Source organism: Vigna angularis, chromosome 4 (genome assembly GCF_016808095.1).
Source record: "Vigna angularis cultivar LongXiaoDou No.4 chromosome 4, ASM1680809v1, whole genome shotgun sequence".
NCBI classification, from domain to species: Eukaryota; Viridiplantae; Streptophyta; class Magnoliopsida; order Fabales; family Fabaceae; genus Vigna; species Vigna angularis.
The window spans coordinates 9,782,208-9,794,528 of record NC_068973.1 but is presented as its reverse complement, the minus strand read 5'-3'; the positions used below and the strand labels follow the sequence as shown (position 1 = coordinate 9,794,528).

At 30.7% G+C, this 12,321-nt stretch overlaps 1 protein-coding gene across 1 annotated transcript; it reads left to right on the top strand.

Annotated features, from left to right (window-relative positions):
- Positions 1 to 8,579: 8,579 nt before the first annotated feature.
- Positions 8,580 to 11,209, top strand: LOC108330211 (putative pentatricopeptide repeat-containing protein At1g74400). Its single transcript, XM_052877017.1, has one exon. It carries the CDS (start codon positions 8,885 to 8,887, stop codon positions 10,253 to 10,255), a length of 1,371 nt encoding a protein of 456 aa, XP_052732977.1. The 5' UTR covers positions 8,580 to 8,884; the 3' UTR covers positions 10,256 to 11,209.
- Positions 11,210 to 12,321: the final 1,112 nt, after the last annotated feature.

The window sequence follows — 12,321 nt, the reverse complement described above, 5'->3', positions numbered from 1 at the left end:
TAAGTTAAAAGGAAACAAAGGTTATTATTTAAAATAGGAAAAGTTAAAATTGATAAAATTATATTAAAATGAAATGTAATTCATAAAAAATAAGTTGTTATAAATTGTAGGTGATTAATTTTTTTATTATTATTATTATTATTAAATTCAAAACATGTTTAAGGCACCAAGAAGTAGGGATGGGCAACTTGAATTGCAGTTAACTAGGGGTGGGCATAGTTGATCAAACTGAACTTGAACTGCAGTTAACTATATTATTTTATAAAAAAGACTAAACTGTTTTTACTAAAAACTAATTAAATTATTTTACAGTTTAGATTAAAAAAACTGAAACTTAATAATTTTAGTATTGTTAACTAGTTAACTAGTTAATGCATGCATCTCTTCATCCTTTCTCCATCAGAACCTCTCTCTTTATCACTATTGCGCTTCACACAGATTTTGTTGTTGCCCTCTTCCTTCCTACCGCTGCCCATCCCGTCGTCGCCCATCCCACTGTTGCCCGTCTTCCTCGATTAGCCCTTTAGGGTTTCCTCATCGGCTCTCTTTTCGCTCCAGCGTCAATTTACATTAAATAGACACCTTTGGCTTCTTACCACAAACCGCTCTCAAGGTTTTCAAGCACGTTAGCTTCGATACCCCCTCAAAAGTCCGACTCAGTCATCGCTTTCTTCAACAGAAATGGATTCACCCACGCTTACATCAACAACATCGTCAAAAGCATACCCAACATACTCATATGCAACGCTGACGAGAGGCTTTCGCCAAAGTTCCAATTTTTACGCTCAAAAGGTGCTTCTGCTTCTGATATCGTTCGCCTCGTTAATAGGTGCCCCAGAATCCTCGCATCCAGCCTCAAGAACAACGTGATCCCCTCCTTCGAATTGGTGAGAAGGTTCCTCCAATCTGACCAGAAAACCATTGATTGTGTTTTCTATAGTAGACCTTTCCTTCGATATAACGTTGGAGCGCAAAATGTGGACATGTTGTTTGATGTTGGAGTCAAGGACTCCGGTATCGGCTATTTGTTCAGAGGGAGGCCCTCTATATTCTTGTCTACTAACTTGAGGGAGACTATTGATGAAGTTAAGGAAATGGGGTTCGACCCTTCTAAGATAAAGGTTTGAGAGAGAAGAGTGCCAGGTTGTATACCTCGTTTGGTGTTTCTGAAGAGTTGTTTCTTAAAAGTTTTGTGATGCGTTTTAAGGAGGAATCGTCTCAACTGTTAAAGCTTTATCAGAGCAAAAAATGTTTCCAAGAAAACAGGGAGGACGGTGTAGAATCTGCTAGTTAGCAAGTGGATTACTTAAGAGAACAAATTTAACCATGTTGTTATCATCTCATCCAAGTACTTTTGTTAATCTTGTCGAAGTAGCAATTGATTTAACTAAGATGTTTCATTTTACTTGGTTGAAACTGTTGTTTATTTATCATATATTCTTCAACTTACATTACAGTAGTGATGTAGTCAATTGCTATCGTTTATAAATGACTGAAGAAACAAGGACAGATTCTTTATGGAATGCTCATTGCATAATGTTGTTATTCCCTTGGTAAGAAATATTTTTTTTTTGTATTTTGATGGTGAATCATTTACATTAAATAGATTATTGACATGCACATACATATGTTGTAGTAGAAAGAGAATCGAGAAGATTGAAAGAAGACAATGGGTAATTTGATTTGATGAATTATTAGATTGAAGAGTTTTGTGAGTTGTTTCTGCACCGTTAGCTCGAAGTCGCATAAATTGGCCACTGCATTTGTGTGTTTCCATTACTAAACGTGAAAGGGAAACATATGAAGAAGAGTATTTTTGATGCAAACTGAACTGTACTGCAATATGAGTGAACTAAAAAATAGTTCCAGTTATCTAAACTATTTTTTAGTTTAGTGTAGTTCTGTTGAAATAGTTTATAGTTATCTATAGATTTTAATAGTGCAGTACACTATAGGGCAGTTTGCCCAACCCTACCAACAAGTTATAACTCATTTTCTCTATCACTAAGAAATTGTACATTTTTAAAGTGAACTAAAAGAAGGACAAACATACAAGATCACTTTGGGTGCTTCTCAACCCATCCTCTCTAATTACTCCTCACGAATAAAAACAAACATATTAAATATGTGTCTTTTCTTTTCCTTGTACTTTAATTGAAACAAACACAAGGTGTGATAGATTTTGATTTTTCAAAGAACTTTCAATTGTTGAAGATGAAACATGTGGAGAAGTATAAAATGTTTTGACATATCTTTTCCATATATTTTTTTCAATCATATCATTTTCATAGTAGATTTGGATTTTCCAAAGAGAAACTTTCAATTCAATTGTTAAAGATGAAGCATGTGGAAAAGTGTAAATTGTTTTGCTATATCTATCCCATATTTTTTTTCAATCATGGCATCTTTATAGTAGATTTAGCTTTTTCAAAGAGAAACTTTCACTTGAAGAAGATAAAACATGTGGAAAAGTAAAGATAAAACATGTGAAAAAGTATAAAATATTTTTATTATCTATCTCATATTTTTTTCAATCATAGCATTTTTATTCATAGCATCTTCATAAATCACTCTTCTTGAATATTGAATAGAAACAAACATGTATGTCTTTTTCTCTCCCTTAAATAATACTTCAATTGAAACAAATACAACATAAAGGTGTGGTAGTTTGAATTTTCTAAAGAGGAACTTTCAATTGTTGAAGATGAAAAATGTGGAAAAATACAAAATGTTTTGATGAATTTATCCCATGTTTTTTTTTTCAATTACAACATTTTCATATCACTTCTACATCAAATCAATATCTTAACAATGTTATAAATAAATAGTTTAATATTTATAAACTATATACACTTTCAAATGAAATTTTTGGCTTTGTTGGACATATATTCACCCTTTTTTATTATGAAATTTTTTATATTCACCCTTTTTATTATGAAATTTTTTATACAGTTCACTATAAGAAATGAGACATTTATGCTTTTCTTCTGATGGATTAATATATAATTCAATATTCATAACTCAAGAAATATAACCTAACTCAAATACACCACACTTGATTATTTAAATGTAAACGTGGTATCTGTATGAGGCAACTAAAAAATTATCTCATACCAACACAAAACTTAATATTTAGTGTACAATTAATAATTAATGTTGATTAACAGTTATTTAATATTCATATTAATTCATTTAGTTTACATACATTATAACAACATTAAATAACTTGTAAATATTATTATCAAATGTACAGAGAGAGAAATCAGCAGTAGGATAAAGAATTAGAAAAAGTTACATCTAATCTTACAAGATAGTTTAGTCATTTATGATGATTTATCTATTTACAAGCATGTAGAACTATTGTTCCTCCCTCGCGAGAAAAGTGTCTACAACAAAGCCTAAGAGAGAATTCCCTAAAACATAACAACATTCAGTTTATATAAGAATACAATTGATTAGGGGTGGGCAAACTGCACTATTTGCACTACACTATAAATCTATTACAATTAACTATAAAATAGTTTAAAAAAACTGAATTGCACTAGAAAATAGTTCACAAAAACTGAACTAAAGTACTTTTTAGTTCAGTTAACTACAAAACAATTCAGTTAACTATAATGCACCTTTTTCTAATAAATAAATGTAGTTTTGCACTAGTACAACTGTCAATGGCTAATCATCGATAGAGTTAAAAGAATTAGTTCAATTTGATTTTTTTTAATAATTACAAACAAATAAATTAATATTCAATAACATCACAGCATTTAAAAAAATTAAATTATAAATCTATATAATTAGAATTAGTAAATAATTATAATAAAAAATTTAAAAAAATTAATGAAATATTATTGGTACTATTTTATCATATTATTAAAATTAAATTAATAACTATAATTATTTATCATTACTATTTATTATTAATTTAAAAATATAAAATGTCTAAAATTTGATTCTCATATTAAATATAGTTTAATTTAATAATATAAATTTGTTTATATATTATTTTATATAGATTAAAAACTTAATCTCTAAAAAATATTTCTGTTTATCTCTGTTTTGCGTTATTCGAAATATTTTTATTTTGACAATTATCTAGTTTAATATAAAAACTCTCATCTTTCTTCTCTTCTCACCTTTTTCTGAATTCTCATATATATATATATATATAATATTATATTTTATAATTATTTACATAAGTACTTTTATCTTTTTATTTTTACAATTATAGTTAATTTTATTAAGTTATAAAAATAATTACCAGTTTTTGAAATATAATTACAATATAATAAAATTTAGTTTTTTTTAAAATAGATAATTATTTTAGTATAAATTTAATAATATCATTTTATTTTAATAATTATTATAATAATAGTTAACTTTTTAAGAACAACTAATTAATACAAAAATTAATACAAAAATTATTTATCATTACTATAATTATTTATCATTACAATTTAATTATGTTGTGGATTGTCTAAACTTAAGAACAACTAATTAATACAAAAATTAACTAAATAAAAAATCCCCAATTAAGGTAAGATGCTAAAATTAAATCAGAAATAAAAACTTATAAGTTTAATATGAGAAAATTAAATCTAAAATTGTAATAATAGAACGTCAACATGACCATCAACAAAAAATATTTATAACCATAGTGAATCGATGATTGAAAGAAAAAAATGATAAAAAAAGACTTTACCACAAAGCATGGTAGAAAATAAACATAAAAGAGATAGTTTATGCAGTTAACTGCACTGTAACTATAAAGGTTCAGTTTTTTAAAACTGAACCACAACATGGTATAATTTAGTTATTAGTAAAAATAGTTTAGTTTTTATAGTTTAATATAGTATAGATAATCTATAGTTTAGTGCAGTTAAGTTAATTATGTCCAGCCCTACAATTGATGTTAAGTCTAGTCTTTAGTGCTTAGTTGCAAAAGTTTCCTTCTATGTATGGTTTCCTTATTTCTCAAAAATCTTCTTTGGTGATCAACTTTGAGGTTTCCTCTCTAAGGATTTTCTCTTTGAGAGGGTTTTCTAGTTCTCTAACTCTTCAAATTTAATCAACTTATATTTTCTTCTCTTGAGGGTTTTTTTTATGTCTCAACGTCCATCTCATTGCTTAAACTATGAAGACAAAAGTTATAATTTTCCTTAATTGTCTTTCCGTGCTCAACACATTTCTAAAAGTCGGTTGAATAATTCTTCTACTTTTGTAAAAGTGCTACATTTTTATCAAATTTTCAAATCATACTTAATTGCACAATTTTCTATTTATGTAAAAGTGTTACATATTTAACATAAAAAATCATCTTAATTAATTCTCAGTATTATATATTTGTAAGCTATAAGGATATTCAGTCAAAAATATATTAAATTAATGTATTTTAACTGTCAAAAAGTTTATATTAATTCAAGTAAAACACTTATCAATATCATATTTGAAAAGTTTGATTTCTACTAATATTATCTTTTGAAAAATAAACTAAAAGTAAAAAACATACTTTTCAAATTTAAAATTTTGAAAAAGTTAAATCTTCCTTCTAAAAAAAAAGTAGAAAACATGCTTCTATATAAATTTTGAAAAAATTAATTTTTCCTTCTATAAAACATGTCCGAGTATGTTACGGTTCAAGTGAATTTCAATCCAATTTCTTATTTTCTTTGTAGTTTTTGTACTGTAAAGTGGGAAAAAAATTATTGTTTCCTTCTTCTATGCTTGTGCATTGGAAGTAAAAAAAAATTCATTTCATGGAATTTAAACGGTTTTTTAACCAAAAGAGGGATAATTTTTAAAAAAAATTATCAATATGGGTTTCCTTTAAAAATATTATTAATAAAGTCAAGTTTTAATATCCAAACACAATTTTATTTTAAAGAAATTGTCATGTGCATAGACAACTTTATTCTATGAAAGTAAAATCGTCAAAACAAATAATAATTTTTGTACAAATTAAAGTTTTGAATTGATGTCATCATGTCCTATGACGATTTTAATATAATTGAATTTGAACTGAAGTCATCATCTTCATTAACAATTTTAGTATAATTGATTTTGTTGTCATCCCATTACTGACTTCAATGTAATTGATTTTATTATCATCTTTATTGCCAACTTCGTTATATTTGATATCAATTACACTGAAGTTAACAAACTGTAAAACTCATGAAAAATATTTATAATAGTAAATTTTAGCATTTTATTAGTAATAATAATTTTAATGGATAGAAAAAAATGTAAATTTTGGATATAAAATTATAGTAATTCTAGAAGGAGAGTTTCAAAATTTTGATAACTTATTTAGAATTTTTTTAGAAAATTGAATAGTAAAAAGTGAATAGTGAATAGTAAAAAGTGAATAGTGAATAGTAAAAAAAAATAAAAATAAAAATAAAAATTAAGAATTTCTTAGCATGGAAGAAATTAGGATTCCTTAGCATGGATGGAATTAGGTTCAGATTTAATCAAGTGGCTAATTAAAATATTATTTTTAAATAATATTAAAATAATAAATAATATTAAAATAATTAATGAATAGTAAATTTTTTTACCTATAAATAGCCATGGGAGGGAAGGGTATTCTACACCAAGAAAAGAGGAATCAAGTGAGAGCTTGAGAAATATAGAAGAAAGAGTTAGGGAGAAATTTTTAGTTGCAAGAAGAGTAAAGGTTCTGAAGAGTTTTCGGGGAAACAAATTCGGAGCAAGAGATTAAGTCTGGAATAGAGGTAGGGGAGCTAACCTTTCTATGTTTTTATTATGATTTAGTATTGTTTTATTACTATTCATATATTGAAATTCTGTGTGAATATTGTTAATGCTTACTGTATGTTTATTTATATTGAAATTCGGTGTAAATATTATATGTTGTTGTTTTGAATCTGTAAATAAGAAATTTGTTAAAAACTAGTTGAGGAACACTTTGGCTAAGGAAAGACTTGGTACTTAAGTTGTCCATTGTGACGCACCTCTCTTTCCTGGAAGTCTACTCGACAAGTTTTTAACTTAAATCCTATTGAACAGATTATGTACTGTTAATTTATTTTGTGATATATTCAGTTTGTATAATTTCTAAAATGATTGGATTTTATTGCATTTGAATTATGCATCTGAACATGGTTGTGAACTATAATGATGTGATTTATGTGGAAAGTATGTGAATGCATGAGATATGTTGGATTCACTGTGATAATATGATAGTATCTAGTTATTCATGTCTTGGGTTAAGTTTCAAAGTGATAGTATGGTTCATATACGTAATTCCATGATCCTCAAGGAGAGGATACATGGTGGTGATTTGGGGGTGTATAGAATGATTGCATGGTAGCTCAGTTTTGGGGGTCATCCTGAAACTCCAATGGTCTTTCTTCTCATGTAGAGAGGAATGAACCATGTGGTGAGGAGTAGCAGGAGGTCCTAGTCTTGGGTGCTTCCATATGATCCAAGGTGAGTGATGACGGATTAACCTCGTGACTGTGGTCGGGCGGTAGTGCCCAAGTTTCATAAGGCGGTAGTGCCGGGCGGTAGTGCCCAAGTTTCATAAGGCGGTAGTGCCCAAGTTTCAAAAAGCCACCACGAGTGTAAGACCCGCCATAGCTCGGTAATCATTCTAGTCCGGACGAGTCGGGGTATAAAGTAACAAGTCTTGTGATGTCATTTTATCATGTGTATCAAAGTAATAGATGAATATGTATGTTGTGATTGTTGTATGATGGTATGAGTATGTATGACATAATTATTATATGAGGTTTGCATGCATGTTTTATAAATGATTGGTTGCATGTTAGCTCACCCTACTTGTTTGTGTTTTTGTGTTTGGGTATGTGCGATGATCGTATAATTCGTTATACGGGAGCAGATGAAGGAATGTCGCCTCACACAGTGCCAAGGAAAGGGAGGAGTAGAAGAACTATAATTAGAACCTTTTTACATGTATAGACTTATATCAACTAGGAAACTTTAAAGGGTGAGATTACGGGATGTTACCGTAAATGTAATGTTACATTAATGTGAGAATTTGGGATGTTAGAAGAACAATGACTTCAATTCAAAATCAAGAAGTAATCAATAAATTGTCAATAAGAATACAATTTCAATTCAAATTCAATTATATTGAAGTCGTCACATGAGGATTTTCATTCAAAATCAATTATATTAAAGTCATCCATAAAAGTTTGAATTCAATTTTAATAAAATCGTCACAACGACGATTTCACTTCGAAACTTTAATTCTCATAACCATATCCATAATTTTGAAAAAAAGAAATTAACCCACTTTGTTTAAAAAACCAATTTAAGCAAGTTCATTGAGATCAAATGAGTGTTGTAAGTAGGGATGACAACGGGTCGGGTCGGGTATAGATAGTGTCTATCTGCAATCCGATCCGACAAAAAAAATTCATCCGCTACCCGACCTGTTACCCGCACGGATACCTGTTTAAAAAATATCCGCGGATATTTTAAAACCCACGGATACCCGTGGATATCCGCGGATACCCGCAAATATTAAAAAAAAAATACTTTAATAAATTATTAAAATAATTTAAATAGAATTACAAAAAATATATAAAATATAATATAAATTAAATTTAAATTTAAATTCAATTTTAATTAAATTTAATCTTGTAAATTATAAATTAATGTTAATTTTAATTAAATTTAACTTAATAAAATATAAATTAAATTTTTTTTTGTGGGTATTTGCGGATACGAATAATATAATACTTGCATCCGACGTGTTTATAAGCGGGTATTAAAATATTCACTACCCATGAATTGCGGATAATAAATATTTGCAGATATCAACTATTCGTCACGGATTTTATTCGCGGACGCAGATTTTTTTGCCATCCCTAATTGTAAAGGGTAGTGAGTTGTATACATGCATAACATCGCAGAACTGAGAACTGAACGTGTGATATTCATGACACACTTAAAATGGTTCAACTCTTTGCTTGGAAGCTGTGCGAACCGGTTGGTTCATGTTTCCATGTCCACGTGCAATCACAAAGCTGAGTTCCCCATTGGCCTCAAACCACCAAAACCCAACCAAACCCTTAGGAATCACCTTGAATGCAATAGGCACACCAAAGTGCTTCTCCTCTTCAGATCCTTGTTAAGAAAAAGACCAACTTTCAACGCCATTGACAGTTTTTCTCTGCTTTATGCCCTCAAAGCCTGCAACAACAAACACTCCTCCACCCAAGGAAAACAACTGCATACCCTCATCGTAAAACTTGGGTACCAAGCCATAGTTCAACTCCAGACATCCCTTTTAAAAGTCTACGCCCAGAGTGGCAACCTACGTGATGCACACCAAGTGTTCGTTCAAATACCCTCTAAGAATACCATATGCTGGACCTCTTTGATATCCGCCTATGTTGACAACCACAAGCCTGGGACAGCTTTGCAACTGTTCAAAGAGATGCAAAGGAACAATGTGGAACCTGATGAAGTCACTGTGACCGTTGCCCTCTCTGCCTGTGCTGAGACCGGGGCACTGGAAATGGGTGAATGGATTCATGCCTTGGTCAGGTGTAAAGCAGGGCTGAACAGAGATTTGTGTTTGGATAATGCTCTTATAAACATGTATGCGAAATGTGGGGATGTTGTGACGGCTAGGAAGGTGTTTGATGGCATGAAAAAGAAAGATATCACAACTTGGACTTCCATGATCGTGGGGCATGCAGTCCATGGGCAAGCAAGTGACGCTCTTCAACTTTTTTCAGAAATGAGCTCAGGTAGAGACAAGGGAGATTGTGTCATGACCCCAAATGACGTAACGTTCATTGGAGTTTTAATGGCTTGCAGCCATGCAGGGTTGGTTGAGGAAGGAAAGTGGCATTTCAGAAGCATGAGTGAAGTTTATGGTATAGAGCCTAAAGAGGCTCACTTTGGCTGTATGGTGGATCTCTTATGCAGAGGTGGGCATCTGAGAGATGCCCATGACTTCATTATGGAGATGACAATTCCACCAAGTGTGATTGTCTGGCGAACCTTGTTGGGAGCTTGCTGTGTTCACGGTGAATTAGAGTTAGCTGTCGAAGTTAGGCACAAACTACTCAAGTTGGATCCTGGCTCTGTAGGTGACAGCGTTGCTATGTCTAATATTTATGCAAATAAAGGCTTGTGGAACAACAAGATACTTGTGAGGAATCAGATAAAACACTCAAGAGCTCCTGGTAGTAGCTCAATTGAGGTGGAAAGTGGGGTTGGTGAATTTCTGATCGTTGATGGCGATCATCCTTTATGACAGATAAGCGATGATGTTCCATTGAAGCTTATGGTTGATTGCCAAGTTCGTTCTATCCTATTAAGCACCAATGAGAGGTAGCTTACTTATGTACATGCTAATCCCGCAAAGTTGTTTAGTTTCTTTTCTTTTCTGCTCCCAGTTCAACCATTGTTATTGTAGGTAAAAACAGGCTAGAGACAAACTACACATTCGAACGGTAGAAGTGGTAATAACTTATATATGACAAGTATAGCCAATTCAAGATTCAACAGTGAAGTTTAGTATACGGATAAAAATGAGAGTCAAGAATTCGCGAATGAGTTTTCAATGATATTGCCCCGTGATCCATAAGTGTTTTTTATACCGAATGCTATCGGTATGTATGATTGATCGAATAAAGGAAAATAATAGAGTTTTTTTTTCCCTTTAACTGACTCACCCCCACCTTACCTATGGGTTGTTTTGTTTTGTAATAATGAATCTGACTAATCATTGGCATACGGGTATACAAGGGGTTTGGGATCTTTTGGAATTGGGTTCCTATCAATCTCACCCCATATAAATTTTGCCTTGTCCTCAAGAGAAAGGTAAGAAACTTCTCCTTGATTCTCTTTGCTTCTTTCCAAGTAGCCTCTCCGACTGTTTGAGTAGTCCAAAGGATAAGCCATTCATGACTACTTGCTATCATGCTTACTCTCTCTGGATGCTAGAATTGCCTTTGGAACAACTGGATTTGTATCTTAAACCTCTATCTCAGGGAGCATTGTGATTTCTACTAATATACCTTGATGAGATTTCTTGGACGATAATACTTGGAATACAGGATGAACGTTGGATTGCTTCTGGAAATTGTAGCTTATTATACGCTACCTCCCTTAGGTGGGCTACAATTTAGAAAGAACAAAATAGCGTGGAGACAATTTTGGATTTATCTATGTTTACAGGCAATAAAATGGACATATTTAGATGACCAATCAACTACTACTTTTATAACTTCATCTCAATGTGACTTTGGCAGCCTCATTATTTACTGTATTGAAATCTCTTCCCAAACTTTCTTATTACTCATCAATATCCGTAAGACATTACTTCTTTTCTTAAAAATAAATCAATAATAATGACATTTTGTCATGTCCATGATAGAGAAAATTCAAAACTTGAGGTGTAAGAAATATCAAACCCCCACCAATTTCGTAGTGTCAAATTAAAAGAATGGTGGTATGATTGTGGCCGCTTTCAAGCAAATTTATTTCCTTGTAGTCACATTATAGTTGTTTGTGCATATTCTCATGTACTGTTAATGAAATTTATCAATACTATTTATAGCTTTGACATCATAAATAAGGTTTATCAAGTACAATTTTATCCATTAATAAATGAAGATTATTAATCCAATTATACTGGTATGAATTTCATATCATGCCCTAAAATGTGGAGTGAGGCATATGAAAGACCAATTACTACTCAAATCCATGACAAAATGAATCGATCAATTTTGGATAAATCGAAAAAATGTTCTTATTATCACAATAAAGATTATCATAGGAAAAGATATCCATTTCGTCAATAATTTTTACTTCTTTATAGTTTTCATTGCTTTCTATTGTCAATATACTAATAGATTATTGTTAATACTAATAGATTATTGTTAATATATGATTTAATTTTTATAGTATAATTCTTCTAAACCAATAAATTATTGTAAAATAAAAATCATAAAATCCAATAACTAGTTAACTTTAATCCAAAAGATATCACTTACTAATATACACATACATAGGATTTTGAGATTTTAGGAAATATTATGGAATATATTACCAAATTATATACTTGAATAACTTAATATTCACCAAATATCCATAACCTAAATTCCACCACCATCCCCACAACAACCACCACCACCATCAAATTGAAAAATGTATTTAAAATCATAAGGACAAAAGGCATCAACTTAAAGCAGTAAACAGGTATCAAACCCTGCCTTTCGCGCACACGCCCTGCACCCAACCACTCAGGCGTGCACCCAAAATGATATATGATGCAAAAATAGATATATATACCTTAAATACTTCCCTTAATGGTTT